The sequence below is a fragment of the Alternaria incomplexa genome (assembly GCF_024043165.1).
Source record: "Alternaria incomplexa strain BMP 0042 chromosome Unknown scaffold_6, whole genome shotgun sequence".
Taxonomy (NCBI): domain Eukaryota; kingdom Fungi; phylum Ascomycota; class Dothideomycetes; order Pleosporales; family Pleosporaceae; genus Alternaria; species Alternaria incomplexa.
In genome coordinates, this window is record NW_026249855.1 from 1,597,428 (window position 1) to 1,619,915 (window position 22,488).

The 22,488-nt window shown below is 53.6% G+C and overlaps 1 protein-coding gene across 1 annotated transcript; it reads right to left on the reverse strand.

Moving 5' to 3' along the window:
* Positions 1–10: 10 nt before the first annotated feature.
* On the reverse strand, positions 11–21,777 carry J4E90_005107 (NRPS; the record flags this gene model as incomplete). The annotated part of the gene is made up of 6 exons (XM_051434665.1): positions 11–5,775; positions 5,825–9,976; positions 10,030–14,299; positions 14,347–17,553; positions 17,606–21,330; positions 21,426–21,777. The coding sequence occupies 6 exons, from the start codon at positions 21,775–21,777 to the stop codon at positions 11–13; spliced, it is 21,471 nt and encodes a 7,156-aa protein (XP_051291921.1).
* Positions 21,778–22,488: the final 711 nt, after the last annotated feature.

Below are 22,488 nucleotides of genomic sequence, written 5' to 3' on the forward strand. Positions count from 1 at the left end.
CACCACCAAATCACCCTCCCATCTGGAAAATTGACTTCGAACTCTCCTTCCTCTTCAATCCAATCCTCTTCGCCAACTGACCAAAACCACTACCCCTCCTCTCCTTCTCCTTCACTCCCTTCACCTCAACCTTGGTCTTGCCCTTCTCGCCCCAAGGATTCTGCGCCTCTCGCTCAATCTGCTTCTTGCGCTCCACAGCAAGTATGCCGACTTGATCCACGAACACAGACTTGTCGAGCAAGTCTTCGACCCTGACTCTCAGACCATCTTGGTCAAGAATGGATGCGACTTGTGCCAAGCCCATGATGTCGCCGCCCAGCTGGAAGAAATCTGAGCCGAGATCAATGGGTGTAGGAGAGCCACGCTCGTCGTGTAGAATTTGCTCCCAAGCCGATCGCAGCGTTGTAGCGAGGGTGTTTGTCTCGTGATTTGAGAGGCCTGTATCGGTGGGTAAAGTCATCGGCTGCTTCTCCACGGACCGCTTGCGCATCTTCTCTGAGTTGGCGGTAGTCGAGCTACCGGAGCTGACCTCTGTAAATAGTGGAAGCAGAGTGTGCGGGTCTTCCGAGAAAGCTACGACATTGGCGCAAAGAATATCGAATGCGTGCTGCGCAAATTCTGTGGTAATCGTGCTGTTGGGGACGTACGTCAAAGTGACATCCATCTCATTGCCACGGGAGGTAGTGTGGACGGAGAAGTCTGCGAAGTCTTCCTGGGAGCCAACGGCGCCGATGGTGTACTCAATGCCGCCTAGCTGCATAGTTGGCCGGTCATCCTGAATGTTCTGGTCATGTTGCAGAACGCTGGAGAAGTTTGTCCAGTCAGGCCATTCCGTGCAGTGTCGGGTGATCTCGCGGAAGCCGAGCGACTCAAATGGCATGTTCGCGATTTGTTGGTCTTGAACATACTTTAGAAGATCCATTACAGTCCAATCAGGTCGGTAGACAATGCGAACAGGTACCATGTTCAAGCAAGGGCCGACGATGTTCTCGACGTTGGCGACACCGCCGTTACGGCCTGAGATGACGTGACCGAAGACAATATCAGCCTTGCTCACAAGACGGGAGAGAGTCGAAGCCCAAGCGGCCTTGGCCACCGTTGCGCTGGTGATGTTGACGCCCTTGAGCTTGGGTGCACTGACTCTCTTTTCGAGTGTGATGGATTGGCCTGCTGAGCGCTGATAGTTGGGGCCGAATCGGTTGACAATCTCTGTCATCTTAGAGCCGCGAAGAATGTCTCTCCAGTGATCGTGGGCTCCCGATACGGTCTTGGCAGTTTCGCGTACAAAGTTGCCAAAGCTTGGGGCAGATGAGACCGGGAGACCATTGTATCCATCTTGGAGCGCACCGAGGATCTTGGACATGCAGACTCCATCGTATTGGGCGTGTGAAAGTCGCATGAAGATACGGTATCGCCCTGTTTGCTTTTGCTTTGCGACCACGAATTGGATGAACGCTTCGCCAAGTCGTGGACCGCCCTCTCGATCCTTCTGTTGCAGGTCCTTCGTGAAGGTGTCGATATCTTCGTCGGTTTGATGGTATATGAATTCTGGTTGAAGCTTCCGCAGTACGACCTGGAGGAAGCGGTCGCCATAGGGGACGAATACGGTGCGAAGAATATCGAAGGCTTGTACCATACGGTAAGCAGCTTGCTTGAGCCTGCGAAGATCGAGCGGCCCATCTCCATCCAGGTAGAAGTAGTTGAGCATCCATTTTGACTCCATGAGAGTACCCGTGATGGCGAGTGATTGAAAGTCTGTGACAGGGAAGACGTCCGAGATGCCTCCCTTGAATACTTGCACTTTCGAAATGACACTGTCGACATTGGGGTCTCCAAGCATCGAAACGGACCTGTTGAGAGAGCTCTCAACACCTTCCTGGATAGTATGCGTGGCCAACGGCCTTGAACTGATTTTGCGCGAGGCATTTGGCTTCGTCGGGCCGGTGGTGAGCCCTTGCAACCTCTTCAACATAGTTGAATCTCTGTGGCTCAGCTCCGACTCGGCGGGCATCTCGCTGGGAGCTATGCTCTTGGTGTCGGCGTTTGGATCGAACATGTTGTCCTGGAAGTCGCTCCAGATTGATTGGGCTCTGCCGCGTTGATGAGACCTAGACTGGCCTCCGACACTCCTGCCTGCCACTGAGCCGCCGCCAGCTCGGGACATAACTTCATCAATGACCTCGCCCGCAACACGTACTACACGAGCCATGTCGGCAAATGTGGGGTTCTTGAACACATCAGCCACGGTCATTGAAAGGCCCTCTTCCCTCGCGGCTCCGACGAGGCGCATAGCCATGATGCTATCACCCCCGAGATTGAAGAAACTATCCTCTTGCTCGATGGTGTCCTCCACCGTCTCGAGAAGCTCAGCCCACAGATTGAGTAGCTTCTTCTCAACAATGTCAGGTGTGACTTTGGTAGAGGTCTCGGTGGCAATGACACCAAGAGTGGCGACCATGTCAGCAGCGGTCTGGATCCTGTTCTCCGCATTACTGGCAATGCTCATGCGGCGCGAACGTATGGAGGCTGCTCGTGGTGAGGCTGGGTGTATAGACGCTCCATCGATACTCGGTCGTCCGCGTTGTGACATCGAATGCTTTCTCGTGAGCATACCCGCCATTTGATTAGTCATCTGATCGATCGTTGCAGATGTGGGTTCGGTTGTCAGCTTGTTCTGCGCTACGATCTGCTCGACGATCTGGGGCACCATCTCGCTGACGATGGATCGGATGAGGCTGCTCCAGTCAGGTGTCTCAGCTGGCTGCGGCGCCGCTGGAGTCAGATCAGGGAATGTGATCCTCGGTGTACGAGGTGGTGAGGTTGATCCGGCACTGGAAAGGCTCGAGCTGGTTCTGAGAATAGGACGCGGCTTAGGTAAAGCAAGGTGCCCGGGTGAAGACTGTGTCGGCTTGATCTTGGTGGCATTATCCAAGTCTGAAATGGTTTGCTGTGCGTTGTTGAGCGCCTGGGCCAGGACCTTTGCCATGAGAGCAGAAACGTTCTTTGCCTCGGCATCGGTAACTGCATCACTCCAATACGTGAAGCGCACGGCTTCATCATCGCGGGTGGCATCGATATTGACCGTGATAGCGAACTCGCTGGGATCGTGGCCATCAAGCTGCTCAAACTCAATACCAGAGTCATCTGCCGCGGGCTCGTCTGCGTTCGCGCGCCTCTGAATCGAGACGGCAGTGTTGAAAAGCGATTTTCCGGAAAGACCAAGATCATGCTGGAATTGAGCGAGCGAGCAATGTTGATGTGGCATGGAGTCAACAAAGTCGGACTGCACCTTCTCAATGACCTGGAGCAGTGAAGAAGCCGGTTTCAATTGAACTCGTGATACCAACATGTTGATGAACGCGCCAACTGCGCTGTCGATATTGTCGATTGGTACGTTTCTTCCCGACGTGAGATATCCGTAGCACACATCAGAGGAGTTGGTGTGAGAGCGGAGCACCAGAGCCCATGCTGCGAGGAGGATATTGGCGAAAGTGACGTTGCTGCTCTCCGCTAGATCGTGAATCTCGTCAAATCGGGTAAAGCGCATGTCCAAAGACCGAAGCTCTCGCTGCTTACTGGGGTCTCGAGGCGTAGTCGGGAAATAACATGGGCTGACACCGCGAAGCTTGGCCTTCCAGTACAGTACTGCATCATCAACTGGCAGACCGCGCAGGTACTTGATATAGTCGCTGTATAGCGGTCCTTCCTCAGATAGCTCCCCTTGGTATGCTTCCTGGAGATCTTGCCCGATAATGCCGAGTGAGCCTCCGTCGATAACGGCATGGTTGACAATGACCTTAACAAAGATCTTGCCTGAAGGAGTCTGGACGACAGCAGCCTGATGGGGAAGGACAGGTTTCTTCTTGCCGTTGAGAGAGCCATGCTTGATGGACTCTAGCATCTTAGTCACTTCGCTGTCCTTGCAAGTGTACTTGACTATGCCAGAATCGGGGCCCTTGACGACAATCTGATCGAAGACGCCTCCTTTGCAGACACTGTCGATGAAGACGGTGCGCAACGCTGGATGACGGGCAACGACTTGCTTCCATCCATCGATGACTTTACTGGCATCGACTGGGCCTCGCTTCGATTTGACTTCAAACGTAGTTGACGACCAGTACGATTCCGGGGCCTTGATCTGACTCAAGATCATCCCGTCTTGGATAGGCGAGCAAGGGTACATATCTTCCACCTGATCGAAAGAATGGATACCGGCATGAGGAAGTGTCTTCAAGACCCGATCGAGGCGACTGTACGATTCCAATGGTAGTAGTGGGAAGTCGGTCATCGTTGGCTGTGGGGTATCGGTCTTGGCCAGTTCGGTGGCAATCTCCTCCAGTGTGCGTTGGCATTCGGCGATCCACCTGCGAATGCCTTTCTGGTTCTTGGAGTAGCGATTGTACATGAAGCTGAGTTGGATCTGGCCTTCCGAGACTGAAGCCGAAATCTCGAAGAGTGCCATACGCGTTGTCTTGGTACCCACGTCGGATGTCTCCTCGTCATCGCCGTCCAGCTGCAGCGGCTGTAGGAGCGAATCGCTAGACCCAGACTGTTCTTGTCGGCCAAGGTAGTTGAACAGCACTTCCATTGGGGCATGATTGGCAAAGCGTTGCTGCCCATCTTCTGTGAGATAGCGATGAGCAAAGTAAGGTCGGCCATTGCTTGTGATCTTGCGGCGGGTATCCTTGACTTGTCGGAGCGTATGCATGACCTCGTCTTCTTCGTCACCGATGGGAATGGTGACCGGATACATGGATGTGAACCATCCGACAGTCCGGGAAAGATCGAGATTGCTTGAGTCCCATGCTTCTCGCCCATGAGACTCGTTGAACAGGGTAGGAGCCCTGCGGTTAATGAACACGCGGGAGAAGGAGTGGACAATAGACGCGAGGAGGATGTCGACGAGGTCTGTCCTGTACACGTGGTGGTTTTCGAAAGCCATCGCAGATATTTCCTTATCGATAACGAACTCATCCCTCTCAGTATCACCGTACACGTTCGATCGAGCCTCCATCCCCCAGAAGGCGTAGTTCGCCGGTTCAACCGCGAGCGGCTGGGTTTGCACGTCGCGTTGTCGATCGATTTGCGAGGCGTTTGAGCTCTGCATCGCATTCCAGGTCTGGAAGGGTAGGCTCTTTGCAAGCTTTGTAGTTGGGCCAGAAGCGAGTAAGTCTTCCAGATCGCCAAGCAACACGCCCCAGCTCACTACATCTACGACAAGGTGGTGAGCAGCCATGAAAATCATCTGTTTGCCCTTGAGACTGAAGAGATTCACGGCAAAGACAGGACCGGCGCGAATGTCGAGGCTTTTCTGGGTAGCGGCAATGATGGCAGTCGCAGCAGACGCGGTTGAAACCTCATGTGTCGTGAATGCGTAGGATCCGGAAATTTTCGAGATGACAAGCTGCTGCCATTTCCCAGCATCGTCCTTGGAGAAGCGAGCACGTAGCATCGAGTGACATGCGACGATGGAATCCATAGCGCGTTGAACAGTAGCCGGCTCCATGTATCGTGAGATGCGCAGTGATGATGATTGGTTGAAGTGTGTGCCGTTTTCGATCTTGCCGGTCTGAAAGTAGAAGCGCTGAATCGGAGAGAGGGCAAAAGGTTGGTCGCTTGTCTCTGTTCCGTGGTCCAGGATGACTACGGCCTTGATGTCGGCCGCCAGATGACCCAGGGACTTGGCGCGCAGCACTTGGTTCAGAGTAAGGCTGATACCCTCGCTTCTGCACTTTGCGAGAAGCTTCATGGCAGAGATCGAATCGCCACCAAGCGCTATGAGTGGTTAGTAAACTTGACACTATTCTCCCAGGGGATCACTTACATAGCCAGGACTTGGAAGGCTTGACGTCTTCCACAGGACAGTCCAATACCTTCGCCCAGATGCCCCGAAGAACTGTAAGAGCGGTATCAACAGGTCCGTCGGCCACTTCAGGAAGCTCAGCGTTCACAATGCGCTGATGCGTGGCTTCATCCAGATCATGTAGCCATGACCCGACTTGCTTCTTGTCCAACTTGGTGGAAGCCAAGACTGGGATACGGGGAACAGCGATCCAAATGGCAGGTACCATATATGATGGCACGAGATCAGACAATCTCTCCTTTGCGCGATTGATTCGCGAGAGCGTTTCTTTGTCGGAGAGTACCGTGCGCCAGTCTGAACCAGCGTTGGTAGCGGCGGTTCCGGGGAAACTGACGACAACCGTGAGCTTCTTCGTGCAGGGACCAATCTTGGGTAGCTGTACAACCACTTGATGGATGTTGTCGTCCGCCTGCATGACTGCCTCGATTTCATCAAGCTCGATTCGCTGACCCGCGAGCTTGATCTGGTTGTCTCTTCGCCCGATGTAGTGGATAGACCCATCAGCGGTGTACTGAACAAGGTCGCCGGTACGGTAGATACGCGATGTATTACGGATCGAGAACATCTTCAAGAAGTCAGGGGCTTCGATGAAGGCTTCCGCAGTACGTTCAGGGTCGTTGAGGTAGCCTCGGGCGAGTAATGGTCCCTCGAGACAAAGCTCTGCGGTTGCGCCGATGGGTGCAAGCTCGTGAGGATTGTCAGAGTTAGTAAGCCAAGCACGTCCGCTCTTTAGGGCGCGACCAATGTTCGACGGGTCTCGTTGTGCAGAGACATGATCATTGACGATAGCAAACACAGTGCCCTCAGTAGGACCGTAGCCGTTCTGTAGTTTGACACCGTTGGCCCATTTGTCGACCACGTCAGATGTCATCGCCTCACCACCGGCTACCAGAGTCTCCAACGTCGGTACAGCGCTTGGTCCTTCCAGCGTACCGGCAACCGATGGTGTGAAGAAAGCCCAGTTGGCTTTGAGATCTGTCACTGCAGCGGCGAGGTCCGTGGTGCGCTGTTCGTCTGATGGTACACAGATTGTGGCGCCCCGAAGAAGGACGGCGAGGGTTTCGCCAACGGAAACGTCAAAAAGGAAGGAGCAGAACTGGAACACTCGGGAAGTAGGCGTAACATGAAGCCCTTCACATATCGCAGCCGAGCTAGAAGCTATACTCTTGTGCTCTACAACGACTCCCTTGGGTTGTCCTGTGCTACCTGAAGTGAAGATGACGTAGCAGGTATTGTTGCCTTTGGCGCGCTGCGATAGCGGTCCGGAACAGGTTGGTAGTCGTCGAATGGCGGTCTCACTGACATTGAACACGTGATCGACCATGTCCGTGAAACGATGGGCGTACGGCGGTGAGCACAGGACAATCGAAGCTTTGCATGCCTCAACGATATGCAGATGTCGTGAAGGCGGGTCTGATGAAGATAATGGCACGTAGCCTGCGCCAGAGATGAGAATAGCCATGATAGCTACGATGGCCCATCGCGACTTGTCCACACAGATCGGGATCAGAGATTCAGGGCCAGCACCAAGCTTCACTAGCTGCTGTGCCAGTTGCGATGCAAGCGCGCCAAGCTCAGCGTAGGTGAGTTCGCCATCGAAAGCGGTCACGGCTGTGGCAGTGGGCTGAGATGCAGCCTTCTGGAAAAAGAGCGAGGGCACAGTGTCATCGATGAGATCAGGCTCATACGCGTTCCACTTTTGCACGAGCTGCTTGTCTTGTTCACTGAAGACAGCTACATGACGAACATGAGTAGCTGATTGGAGTTGGTTCAGCACCGACTCAAACTGGTATAGAAGGCGCTGGACATGCCAAAGCGAGATGACATTTGCATCGAAGTGAGCCAAGACATCGATCTTGGTCGATCCCATCTTGCACTCAATCACGAGTGGGTATGTGAAGAAATTGCCCTGATCTTCGTTCTCGTGAACGGTCCACATGGAGTCGGCGAGCTCCTCGTTCTCCGTTTGAACAACCAAAAGGTTCTGAAAGTCGCATGCGGCTGCCATGTCGTCGCCGAGTGCTTTGATAGCAGAAATCCCATGGTGTTGGTATGGGATACGGTCGGTGACATTCGTCGCTATCATCTTGAGCAAGTCGCTAACAGTAGCGCCGCGATCAATTTTGACCCTGGACGGAACGGTGGTCAATGTAGGACCACACACGTCCGTAATTCCCGCGACGGCAATGTCTCGCCCAGCAAGAGTCTCACCAAACACCACATCATCACTTCCGGTGTAGGCAGCAAGCAGCAAAGCCCAGGTAGCTCGTATGACATTGGCTGGTGTGACGTCTGTGTTCTTGCGAGGTGCAAGCTTCACAGTGTGTTGGAACATCCGTCCGTCGGATGTTGCGTTTGAGGTGGCATGGGGTGGCTGAGGGAACTGGAAGGCGTTGAGACCCATCAAGCTGTTCTTCCAGTAAAGATTCGAAGCAGAGGCATCGGTGCCAGAAATGTACCCCACAAATTTGGAGTAAGGTGTCTGAGGGATGGTGGATGTGCCGCTCGAGTATATCTGCTGCACTCGCTGAAGCATCAGGTAGATACTCCAGCCATCGTACAAGGCATGATGCAGTGTCCATACAAAGTACCGCTCCCCTGATGTCGTAGTGACCAGTGAGTAGGCTGCGAGTTTGCCACCGAGATCCGAAGGAATGGTCATCGCTTCGCCTTCGGCACTCATGAGCGAGGCCTCTTCTTTCCAGACAACAGGATCCTTCTTCATGACAGCTTGCACGAACATACCGGATGGTAGCTGGATGATGCGAGTACGAAGGATGTCAATCTCCTGAATGGCTGTGTCCCAGGCCGCCTTGAACTTCGTCATGTCCAAAGTTTTCGGTAGCGCCAATACGTGCTGCGCGACATAAGCTCCAGCTTGCTTGATAGAGAGCGTGAGAAGCGCATCCTGAAGTGGACTCGTCGGATAGGCGTCCTGAATGTTTTCCTTCGGAACTCGGCATTGCTGGACAGCTTCGCCCAGTACTTCAGCTCTCGGAGACGAAGCTGGCAGCAGGTCAAAAGGCTGCACTGCCTTCTGCGGCTGATTGAGTGTGTTAGAACGAGTACCAATCTTGGCTAACTCGGAGAGCTTCGGATTCTTGAAGATGTCGATAAAGGACAGCTCTAGCTGTTCGGTATGAGCCATCGCAACGAGACGCATGGACGAGATGGAGTCGCCACCAAGGCGGACAAAACTGTCGTCGATGCCTACTGCAGAAGGTGGCAAACTCAAGACGGAGCACACCGCTTTGTGGATCTTCTTCTCTGCCTCGGTCGTGGGCTGCTTCTTGTTCGCCATGCTTGTGAGTCGGTACAAAGCCATTGTCTCCCGACTGAGGTTTTGTACTAAGCTGCGGAGACGATTGCGATCTAGCTTGCCCGCCGAAGTCCAGGGCAACTTCGTGACAGGAATGAAGATCGAAGGTATCATGTACGAGGGCAAAGAACCGGCGAGCCCATTCTCAGTGTCTTTGCACATGTCTCGAAGCTCGTCGCTGAGCGGAAGAAGTAGTTCATCGGAGGCGGGCAGGTCGGTCGAGGGCGGCTGGACGTTTTGCGCTTCGTCTCCGGCTTGACCCTGAGTAACAGCAAAGAATACTGCCAAAGCCTTCGCAGAGCTGCGATTGGAGGGTGCGACTAGTTCCACTGCGGACTGTACGCTCTCGGGGAAGTTCTTTCCTACGTGAAACTCGATCTCACCCAGTTCAATTCTCTGACCGTTGAGCTTGATCTGGGTGTCCTTACGACCGATGTAGTTCACGGACCCGTCTGTGTTGTAGCGGACAAGGTCACCTGTCTTGTACATGCGGGCTGTTCCAGAGATTTGGCTGCCAGAAGAGATAGTTTTCGCCCAGGCAGGATCAACGATGAAAGCCTTCGCGGTCTTGACTTCATCATTCAGATACCCACGGGCCACGGTGGGGCCTTCAATGACGAGTTCGCCGACGCTACCGATAGGCATGAGTTTGTCGTGGTTTCGTGGGTGTACGATCCATAGTCGACATCCGCTTCCGGTACCGATGGTGCCTGGCTCTGAAACAATGAGCTTGTGATCCAGTGTGGACTTGTATGCAGTAGCGGCTACGACTGAGCACTCGGTAGGGCCGTAAGCTGTTCGTTGTCAGTACGGAGCCGAACGGGGAATATAGGGTCTGTATACATACCGTTGATGAAGCAAGTGCTGTTGCCCCATTTCTTGAGGATGGGTCCGGGAAGCGCCTCGCCTCCAGAAACAAGCGTCTTCAAACCAGGAACGCGCTCTGGCTCGATAGTTCCAAGAACCGACGGGGTCAAGAGTGACCAATTGACTCTCAACTTGCGGATGGCGCCAGCTGCGTTGTTCATGCGATCGTCATCTGTTGGCACGCATACCGTAGCGCCCACGGTCAAGGCTGAAAGAATCTCGATACAGCTTGCGTCGAATGTGTATGAAGCAAACTGGAAGGTGCGAGAGGTTGCATTGATATTCATGCGACGCGTGAAAGCAGCTGCACTTGTACAGAATGCTTGATGAGGAATAATTGTTCCCTTCGGCTTGCCGGTAGTACCTGAGGTGAACAAGCAGTACGCTGCGTTGTCGGGAGTTGCTGTGGAACGTGGCTTGCTGGTCACTGGGATTCCGAGCTTCTTGATGGATCGCTGGTCGACAATAACGGCTGTCTTTGCGACCTCGCTTGCTTTGTCGTGGTATCCGCGCGAGCACAACACCACCGGGGCGCCAACGTCTTCGATAAGCTCTCGAAGTCTGGTTTGCGGATGCTTCGGGTCTAGCGGCACGTACGCTCCACCAGCCTTCATGATTGCTATCATACTGACGATAGCGTATGATGACTTCTCAAACAGAATTGGCACGAAAGTCTCAGTGGTCACACCGATAGCCTGGAGATGGACTGCAAGCTGATTGGTGATCTTGTCAAAGTCTTGGTAAGTGAATGACCCGTCCCATCCTTCCACAGCCTTCGTTGTTCGTGGTCTCGTCAATGCCTGATCATGAATGACGTCGTGCACACAACGGCGGATCGGTGGCGGAAGTTGTGGGTTCCATTCGATGATTTGTCGGAGACTACTATCCGTAAACACGTCTAGCTTGCCAACAGTGAGCTCCGAAGCACTGCTTTCAACAATGCTGTCCAGAATCTTGCTGAAAGTATCGGCCATGTTCTGTGCTTGAGAGGGGAGAATCCTGTCTTTCGAATAGCCAAAGTCGACAGTGATGTTGTCGTCGGTTACATCTGCATTGACTGTGACAATGTATTCGCCGGCATCTTCCGCTTCCATGTCTTCGTAGGTGAGAGCCGTCTCCTCTGGATCGCTTGACAGACCGCGCCTTTGGAAGGTGAAAGCCGTGTTGAACAATGAAGGTAGCTGAAGGGCATGCTGTATGTCGGCAAGAGAGCAGCCCTGGTGCGAAAGAGCCTCAGTGGAGCCTGTTTGGAGAGCCTCGAGGAGCTGAGCAATGGTCGTGTCATCCGAAAAAGATATGCGTGAGATAACCATATTGACGAAGCAGCCCACGGCCTCCTCGATGTTGGTGACCGGAATGTCTCGACCAGAAGCGATTAGGCCGAAGGAGACATCAGACGTGCCTACATAGTAATGGAGAGTGAGAGCCCACGTAAGCTGGAGCACATTCGAGAGAGTCACACCATTGTGCTTGCAAAACGCTTGAACACGGGCAGTGCTACCGAGGTCTATGTCAACTGATCCTGACTCTGGAGAGCTTGATATACCATCGTTGAGGGTGGGAAAGAAGCAGGGCTCCATCCCGGCAAGATGCGTCTTCCAGTATGACAAATCAGCATCGCTGGATTTAGAGAGCATGTATGCAATGTAGTCGGAATAAAGTGGTCCGGCATCAGCCCGTGTCAGCTTTCGTGCGTACGCACGAGCAAGATCAGTAAGTAGATTGGATACCGAGGTGCCGTCATTGATCGCATGACTGAGCTCGAGCTTGATCCATACTTTGCCAGTCTTTGTTTTGCAAATGCTCATGCGATGAGGTGGCACAGCCTCGCGGCAGTCAATGGGCGATTGATCTCGCAGAATTTTGGCAACCTGATCGTCCTCACAGTCGGCGAGGAGTTGAACTCTTCCGGCTTTCTCCTTGACCACGACCTGATCTTTCGACCCGTCCTTTGCAAGGCTATCGATGAATATAGTTCGCAAGGCCTGATGACGGTGCACTACGACTTGCCATGCTTCGGTAAGACGGCGTGGGTCCATTGGCTTGCCATCCGTGGACTGTACTTCTGCCACGGTGTGATACGTGTAGAGCTCGGGATTGCGTGATTGCGTGTGAAGAAGACCCTGCTGCATTGGAGATGCCGGGTATATATCCTCTACATCCGCGAGGTTGACACCGGCGGGCAGGACCGCTGAGAGCCTGGATGTACCGTTGTAAAGAAGTGGAAGATGCTTGAAGTTGCTGACATTACGATCCTGTCGAACTTCGAGAAGCTGTTCTACGGCATCGACGAGGGTCTGGCGACACTGTGCAACCCACGCACGGATCTCGTTCTGTCGTCTCATGTTGCGATTCCATCCAAAGGAGAGCTTGATAGCGCCCTGGGAAACCGCTGCCGTGATGTCAAAAAGCCCTAGGCGGGGAACGTTCGCTCCGACTTCGCGAGAGTCGACCTCATCAAGCGAAGTGAACAGTCCCTCCTTGCCGTCTTGTGTTTGAAGCCTGCCAAGATAGTTGAAGACAGCTTCTGCAGGCCAGTGGCTGGCATATCGAGTCTGGCCTTCCTCTGTGAGATTCCGGTAGGCGAAGTAAGGCCGCCCTTTGTCTGGCGTACGGTTTCTGAAGTCTCTAACCCATCGGATAGTGCTGATCATGTCTGTGGCTTCATCCAGTGGGAGAGGAAGATGGATAGGCGCCACTGTAGAAAACCAGCCCACTGTGCGCGAGAGATCTTGACGGCTATTGAAGGTTTCACGACCGTGGCCTTCATTGTGTATCGTGATGGTGGACCTGTCCGAGAAAACCTTGCGGAACGACTCAAATAGAGCAGCGATGAGAATGTCGAGGATTTCAGTAGCCAGAGCGTCCTGTGCACCAAGGAGGAGCATGGTGTCTCGAGTTGACAGCTGTACGTCCTCTTCCACTACGTCTCCACTGAGGTTGGGGCGGCCTTCCATGCCCCAGTAGTCGAAGTCTCCCGGTGCAACATCCCCAGCCGGAAAGACACTTCTGGCGTTCTCTTGCTTGGCCTGAATAGTCTGCTGTTGCAGCCATAGGTGATACGGTAAGCTCTGAGGTGCTGGCTGAAGGCCGTGAAGGAGACCCTGCAGGTCTTCGAGGATGATTCCCCATGACACCACGTCGATGACAAGGTGATGAGCGACGAGTGCTATGGCCTGAGAGAAAGTTTGATCGATGTCAAAGAGCTCAATAGCAAAGGTCGGGCCTTTGGAAACGTCCAAGGTCGCCTGGCTGTCATCTATTATGGGCCGTAGATTGGCATCGTCGCCTGCTTGCACGTTGTGGCGACGAAGTCTAAATGACGTCGGTGCATCTTTTTCGACTCGCTGCTTCCAAGCTCCTGCTTCGTTCTTGGCAAAGCGTCCGCGAAGCATTGGATGAGTTTTGACTAGAGTAGTCACCGCCGCTCGAAGCTCTGCGGTCTCAACATTTCGTGAGAGGCGGAAAAGCTCAGTCTGATTGAAGTGGTTGTGCGCATCGCCAACGGTGTCGAAGAAAACCTTTTGAATCGGCGAAAGATCGAAGGGCAAATCGTAGTCTACGGCTTCCGATACAACTTGCGACTTCTCGGAAACGTTGACTGTTGAGGCCATAGCCGAGATGGATTTGGCACGAATGATATCCTGTACGCTGATGGGAAAGCCCTGAGCACGACACTGCGATGAGACTTGCATAGCGGCAATTGAATCACCGCCAAGATGTAGGAAAGACTGATTGAGGCGGATATCAGCGACTGAAAGGTTCAGAACCTTGGCGAAGATAGCTTGCAGCTTCTTCTCGATTGCATTACCGTCGTTGGATTCGGTGTCGTCTGATCCAATGGCCGAGATCAGACGATAGGTAGGCTGGTCCATCTCCTCCAGCCACTGGATCGCGCGTCTTCGATCCAATTTCCCGGAAGGCATCAACGGGAAGCGCTCGACGGCGACCCACAAGGAGGGTATCATGTAGGCGGGCAAGCGCTCGCATAGACTGTCCCGAATGGAAGCAATGTTCAGCGAGGCACTTTCTTGCGGCAACACCTTCAATCCGTTCTTCGTGCTCATCGTAGTCGTGCCCATGTTCTGGAGGGACACAATTGCGACAAGTCGCTTCGCACAAGGTCCAGTCTTAGGCACCGAAGCCAGAGCGGTTTGCACGTTGTGATCGTCCAATAATTTGTGCTCAACTTCAGATAGCTCTAATCGTTGGCCGCGCACCTTGGTCTGGAAGTCTTTGCGACCGAGATACTATTGCAGTTAGTATGCGTCGAGCTAGAGTAATGGAAACGACTTACCAGCATTGTGCCATCCTCGTTGTATTTGACCAAGTCACCAGTCTTGTAGATGCGCAGGGATGCTGAGGAGTCATTGCTCAGTAGACCTGAAGACCACTTGACATGCCCAACGAAAGACTGGGCTGTCTTTTCGGGGTTGTTGAGATATCCGGCTCCAACTGCACCTCCCTCCAACAAAAGCTCTCCTATGGCGCCAACGGGTGCAAGAACGTTGTGGTTGTTCCTTGAGACGATCCAGCCTCGTGCTGTGACAGCCTTGCCAAGATTGTTGGGCTTCATGTGAGATGTCATGATACTGGTAGTTGCGACAGCAGAGCATTCAGTTGGTCCGTAACCATTGCCGAGTGTGACCTTGTCCGCCCAAGTGATCAGGTCTTGCTGCGACATTGCTTCGCCAACAAGGAACAGAGTCTCTAACATAGGGACTTGCGATGGCGACATCATACGCACGACCGAGGGTGTGAGAGCAGCCCAGTTGACATGGAACTGGTTCATGACACCAACAAGATCGTTCGTTCGGGTAGCCTGGTCTGGTACGCAGATAGTACCGCCCTGCATGAGAGTGCTGAGTATCTCAATTAAGCAAGCATCGAATGTGTACGAAGCGAATTGGAGTACTCTAGACGTATTGGAGATCTTCCAGCCAGCCACGAATGCAGTAGAACTGGTGACCCAGTGGTTGTGGTTCACTAGAGCCCCCTTGGGTTTGCCGGTCGACCCAGAAGTGTAGAAGGCGTATGCTGGAGAGTCACTGTGTACTGAAGGAAGACGCTGTAGACGATCATGAGGAGTCTCAGTTGCTTGCCGATCTACAACCAGGGTGCTGGACGGGATAGACTGGCAAAGCCCTTCATACTGTGGCGCGCAAAGGACTAGGTCGGCGCCAATGTCTGAGACAATTTCACGAAGGCGGAGAACAGGTGCCTCGAAGTCCAAGGGAACAAATGCTGCTCCAGCTTTAAGTACAGCCAGCATGGCGACGATGGTCCAACCTGACTTGTCGAAGCAGAGCGGGACGAACTGATTTGGCTTAACTCCAAGTCGCATCAACCGGTGCGCGAGAGCAGAAGATCGGTCGTCGAGTTCGCGGTAAGTCATGACACCAGTATCCCAGGCATTGACAGCAGCAGCGGTGGGACGAGACGCGACCTGGTCCTCTTCGATAACACTGTGAATGCATCTACGGATTGATGGCACTGGCTCGCGATTCCAAGAGCCGATCAGATCGCGGTCAGCAGGATTGACTAGATCCAGGTCATCCAACGTTCGCGTGATGTTGTCAGCACCATTCAACTGCGTGAGGATGAAGTCAAACTGCTGCACCATGCGCTGAGCGAGCCACTTTTCGACCACGCGATCATCGAACAACGCTTCTACCAGGACGCCAGTCGAACTGACCTTGCAGTTGAAGACGAAGGCATAACTGAAAAAGTCAGTTCCGATAGTATTGGCACTGATCATGTTCCACAGAGGGCTCTCGGCGTCGAAGTCGTCTCCTGACTCGATACCCAGAAAGCTCTGGAAGTCACACGCTATGGCTGTCTCGGAACTCAGTTTGCTGATGTGTTGTAGACCGGCGAACTGATATGGCAGCGAAAGTGAAGATTGTTTCTGGGTCTCTTTGAGATATTCATGAACTGTGGAAGTGCGATTGAGCCGCAGCCGGACGGGTGCAGTCGTGATAGTGGGGCCAATGATGGACTCTATGCCAGGAACGGAAGCCTCACGACCACTGTTGGTTTCACCCCAAATAACGTCATCTAGTCCGGAGTAGGTGGCAAGGAGAATGCCCCATGCTGCGCGGATCATGGAAGGGACGGTGACCTCGAGACCTGGGTTGCGTTTGAGCTGTACAGAGTGCAGCAATTGGCCATTGGCTTCCACGCGGTGATCTGGAGATGGTAACTGGGGGAATTGCGACGCCGTTACGTTGTCGAGCTGCGAAAGCCAGAACGCATCGGACTGCTTCTGGTCCAAACTCGTAATGTACTTCACGAAGCGCGAGTAAGGCACAGTGAGGGCAATGTTTTGAGTTTCGTTGCGGTAGTGTGCTTCGACTTTGCGGAACAATGCTGTCCAGCTCCAGCCATCGTAAACGGCATGGTGGGCAGTCCATACAAAGAAGACCGAGTCAGTCTTCTCACCAACGAGAGTGAACGTTGTTAGAGGTGCGCCGTTCTTGGCGGGAAGCTGCCTGGTGGTCTCGTTGATATCTTGGATGTCGGGGAGAGACTGCCACTCAATCTCTTCGCGTAACACTACCTGCAGGAAGCCATGCTCCTCTGAGTAGACGATGCGCGTGCGCAAAGTGGCCTCGCTGGCAATGACGGCCTTCCAAGCCTGTTTGAAGCGCGCCAGGTCAATATCGGCTGGCAGGCGGTAGATGGGCTGCACGACGTACGTCCCTGGATCCTTGTTGGTGAGCATTACAAGACCCTCTTGGAGCTTGCTGCATGGGTATATGTCTTCGATGGAGTCAGGGAAGACACCGCACTCAGATGCAGCCAGTGCCACGATAGCCTGACGGGAAGACCGCGGGAGCAGCTCCATGGGCAAGGTATCTGCTTCCGGCTTTGCCGCATCATCGGATGATAGCATAACCGCAGTAGAGGCCATGTCTAGCAGCTTAGGCTGCGCGAACACATTGGCGACATTGAGCATAACGCCATCCTTTCTCGCCGCAGTGACGAGCTTCATGGCGCTGATGGAGTCCCCACCAAGGCGGAAGAAGGAGTCTTCTGCGCCCACAGCGCTCGCATCGAGCTTCAGCACCGAAGCCCAGAGGCGCGCCAACGCGACCTCAGCTTGCCCAGCAGGTGCGCGGCCGCTCTTGCCTGCTAAGCGGAAAGGAGTCATGCGTGATTCAGGAAGGGCTGCCGCCAAGGCGCGTAGCACCTTCCGGTCAAGTTTTCCAGACGTCGTCATGGGCATGCGGGTGACTGGCATGAACATGGAAGGGACATAGTAAACAGGGAGCGCATTGGCGAGCGCGATTTCAACGTGCTTGGCCACTACGCGTGCCGACTCGCCCATCTCGCTGATGGCAGCTGGAGCCTCATCTTCAGAGAGGCACATGAAGGCTACGAGCGCTTTTGTCTTGTTGCTGTCGTTGAACTTGACTAGCTCGACAGCCGACTTTGCGCCAGCCGGCAGGTTCAGCTTGAGGTGGTGCTCGATCTCCCCCAACTCTATGCGTTGGCCATGCAGCTATGTAAAGTTAGTTTATGAACTTCGGAATGATATGTGATCAGACGCGTACCTTGACTTGAGAGTCTTTCCTGCCTAGATAGATCATGTCACCGTCGGAGGTATACTGCACGAGATCGCCGGTGCAGTAGAACCTGCGTCCCGTGGGGCCCATGACACGAGCCCACTCAGGATCCATGAGGAATGCCGCCTTGGTCTTCTCGGCGTCATTGAGATAACCGCGGCTGAGGATTGGTCCTTCGAGGATCAACTCTCCCTTGCAGCCAATAGGCATCAGGCGGTCACGGTTCTCGGCGTCGACGACCCATCCAACGCAGCCGATTGCCTTGCCGATATTGGTAGCTTCGCCGCGGCCATCACTGAAATCTTTGAACGCCGAGTTGATGGATGCTTCGCTAGGTCCGTACATTCCAACAAGGTGGACATGTTGACTCCAGAGGTCGATGAGCGCCCTGGTAAGAGGCTCCGCACCAAGACAAAGGCTTTTAATTGAAGGGACCTGTGCAGGCGTGAGAAGTGCCGCTACCGTAGGTGTGAGATCCATCTTGTTCGCTCTCAGCCTAGCGATGGCACCAGGGAGATCGTTAACACGATCGGCTTCAGAGGGTACGCACACACAGCCACCCCGCTGGAGAGTAGTGAACATCTCTTCTAGTGAGTTGTCAAACGTGTATGAAGCGAACTGAAGCATGCGCGAGTCCCGATTGATGCCGAACTTGGAGCCGTGGGCCTCCGCGCTGGTGGCTATTGCTGAATGCTCAAGTACAACACCCTTGGGTCGCCCGGTACTACCACTAGTGAAGATGACGAATACCGGGTTGTGGGGCTGCACGCTAGGGCAGGCGGGACCACCGACAAGAGGGAGACTCTGTAGAAGTGCATCATCTACTATGATGACATTGGCCACGAGACCGTCGAACTTGGATGCACGCGAAGCAGTGGTCAGTACCACTTGGGCACCAGCATCTTCGAGACGGGTTTGGAGCGCTGGGGCAGGATGCGCTGCATCGAGTGGGACAGCAGCGCCGCCTGCCTTGAGAACAGAGAGCATAGCAATGATTGCAAAGGCACTCTTGTCGAAACAAGTAGGCACGAACACCTCAGGTCCAACTCCAAGCTTGACGAGATGATGCGACAAGCGATCTGTGGCGGTCTTCAGCTGGTCGTATGTGTACTCTCCGTCGTGAGCACAGATCGCCTGTGCCTCTGGTTGAGAATCAGCCCATCGGGCGAATATGTTGTGTACACACTCGTTGATCGTAACCGGCATGACATTCCAGTCCTGTAACTGTTGCAGGTGCCTCGGGCTGAGATGGTCCAGGGATGAGATGCGCCGTTTCGAGTTGAAGACAATGTTCTCGAGCGCACGCGCGAAAGTGTTGGCGACATTCCTAGCCTGTATGGCGGTGAGATGGTCTGTCCAATAGTCGAGATCCACAGCTGCTGTGTCATCGCCGACTTCGATATTGACACTAACTGGGTACTCGGTCGGATCGTAGATCGGGCGAACCTCGCGGAGAGTAACATCCTCTTTAGGAGAGTTCTGTTCCTGGGGTAGGCGACGGTAGGACAGCGCAGTATTGAAAAGGTTGGCGCCGGAGAGCTCGAGCACGTGCTGAACGTCGGCCAAAGCGATATGGCGATGAGGCAAGGCTTCCATATAGTCTCTTTGTACGTCCTGAAGTATGTCCAAGAGACAACGAGAACCATCCGATAGATCCACGCGGCAGACGAGCGTGTTGATCAGCGGTCCGACGATGCTTTCCACTCCATAAACTTCCTCCGCATCACGAGCGGAAGTGAGGTAGCCGAACGTGACGTCGTTACTTCCGATGTAGCAGCTGAGCGTCAGTGCCCATGCAGTATGAAAGACGTTGGATAGCGTAATGCCATTGGTGTTGCAAAAGTGCTGCAGATCGGCCAAACTTATACTGGTCAGATCGAGGCGGATGGTGACCAGTTCTTTGGCTACAGTATGGCCTAGGCCATCGTCAAGAGTCGGGAAAGAGCAAACCTCACTACCACCGAGGTAAGATTTCCAGAACTCGAGGCTGGACTCTTCAGGTTGTTTCGCAAGCCACGCGATGTATGCGCTGTAGGGAGTACCATCGAGAATGGTTCGCCCTGCGCATGCTTTCCTGAGTTCCTCAGCCAAAAGACTCATGGAGTGACCGTCCATGATGGCATGGCTGATATCCAGGGAGCAGTAAGTCTTCCCGTCGGCCGTAGTACAGATGGTGAAACGGTGGTTTGGGCATCGACCGTGGTTGTAAGTGACGGAACGCTGCTCCTCAATGAGTTTTATGGCATCCGTCTCATCTAAGGCCTCGAAGTGTACGATGTTGGCGTCGATGTGTTTGAGAACCACTTGATTGTAGAGACCCTTCGCACCGACATTCTCGATGAAGATCGTGCGTAAAGCTGGGTGTCGATCGACGACTTGTTGCCAAGCGTCAGCGACCTTCTCCCAAGAGATATCCCCGTGGATCGTGGTAACCTCGTGAAGAGTAGCCGCAGCGTAGAAACCGGCATCCTTGGTTTGTGACAAGAGCAGACCTTCCTGCATCCTTGAACATGGATACACATCTTCAGTGTCGGTATCCCGAATGCCAATGGCTGAGAGGCTATCGATCATGGCTGAGAAGCTCTCGTCCGTCAATGACAGTAGCGGGAAGTCGCTGAGTGTTGGCTTCGGGTCGAGAATGGTGAGACCTCGGATCATCTGCGAGATGGTTGACTGGCATTCCGATACCCATTGCTGAATGAGTGACTGGTGCTTCATGTGCCGGTTGAACGTGAACGCGACCTTGAGATGACCTTTGAAGACGAAAGCGGAGATCTCAAAGAGACCCCACCTGCAGGTTTCGTGACCAAAGTCGGACGTGCCGCCAGCCTTGCCTGTCTCTCCGGCCATGGTGCCGGATGGCTGGAGAAGAGCGTCCGCTCTCTCGAGTTGCTGATATTGGCCGAGATAGTTGAACAAGATCTCCATGGGCCAGTGAGTTTCGAAAGTATCACGACCTTCTTCAGTGAGACAACGCCTAGCAAAATACGGCCGGCCATTACCAGGGATTCGTCGTTTGAAGTCCTTGATCTTGCGGACTGTATCTGTAGGATTGCGTGATGGCGATACAAGGATTGGAGATAGCGCGGTGAACCATCCAACAGTGCGGGTGATGTCAATGTCCGAGTCCCAGGGTTCACGCCCGTGCCCTTCGTTGAAGATGGCAGGCACAGGTCGGTCGGTAAAGACATGTGACCAAGACTGGATTAACGATGCAAGCAAGACCTCGACTGGCTCGGTCTTGTAAGCAGTATGGCAGTTGGTCAGGAAGGCGGCACTAAGCTCTTTGTCAAGTTCAAAGCTGGCATGACTAGCGTTGCCGTAGGTGTTGTCTTGATGCTGAATGCCCCAGTACGTGAAGTCCATGGGAGGAACATCAACAGCAGGAAGGACGTCATCAAGCTCGAGCGACTCAGCGTGATCACGTTGCAGCTCCGCCCATTTCTGGAACGGAAGAGCAGGGGCAAGCAACTGCCCGCCTTTCAAGATCTCTTCAAGCTCTTCGAGCAATAACCTCCACGTGACCAGGTCAACAACTAAATGGTGACCGGTGAGGAATGCATACTGCTCGTCACCAAAATCGAAGAAGTCGGCAGCGAAAAGCGGGCCAGAGACGTGATCAAAACATTGCTGCGAGTCGGCGATCTGAGTGTCGATTTGAGCTTGTGATGTCACGTCAAGATGACGAAATCGGTAGGAGCCACTGATATCATCTGCACTTGAAGTCAGCAATGTGCAAGCGACTCGCCTACAGAGCAGTAGTAGTACACAAGGCCATGTAGGTTGGGGCACTAGCTGTTAGACTTACTTGTAAGACGCTGTTGCCAGCCATGCTCAGGTGAATGCGTGAACCGTGCTCGCAGCATAGAGTGGCGTGTTACGAGCTGTTCCACCGCAGACTGAAAATCGCCGGCGTCGGTCTTACGTGACACCCGGAGATAAAAAGATTGGTTGAAATGGCCATTAGTGTTTGGACGCTTGAAGAAGAGTGATTGAATGGGAGAGAGCTCGAAATCCTCATCGAAGAATTCCTGGTGGTCATAGGCTGAGTTGCCGACTTCTTTGACAGCAGCCGACAACTGGGTGATGGACTTGCTGCGCAACACCTCTTGGACGCCAAGACTCATGCCTTCCTTCCGACATTGGCCCACGACCTGCATGGCAGAGATGGAGTCTCCTCCAATCGAAAGAAAGGACTGGTCGAGAGGAACATGGGGCAAATTGAGGACATGAGCCCAGATAGCTTGGAGGCTCTCCTCGACATTAGTGACGACTGTTGATGACATGATGGGTCGTGTGTCGTTCCTGTTGCACACTGGGTGAGCAAATGATTGTGTTGAGGGGTCAATGTGATGCTACATGAGGGCATGGGCCATGTGAAGGGTTCTGTGCTAACCGCGCGGTACGCGTTTTGCTTGCATGGAGGGTACACTTACAAAGATCAGGTAGAGTGTGTCTGACGAATCTGATTGTCAGCAACGATGTGATCAATTCACGTACCGTGTATTACAACTTCTCGTCGAGTATGAGAAGGGTGGCGAAGGCAGATGCGTGCCTTTTGTCCTGCTGACAATAACTTGGGTATAGCAATCCAAAAATTCTATGGTCAGTCACACGGAAATGTCTGTGATTGAGAAGATGAAAAGGCTCAGTACGGGCCTCAGGTTCTACTCTTGCATGCGCTGCGTGGGATCGTCACTCGGGGATAGTGAGATACTCCTGAATCCCTTGCCACCTGATACGGGGGTCTCGGCATGGCAGTGAAATCATCATAGGTTATTCTTGTCTGTTTCAAGCCACATAGACTGGAGAAGCATGGTATGCGAGCGCAAACAGCCGGGGCCTGCAGGCAGGCATCGTCTTCGAGAACG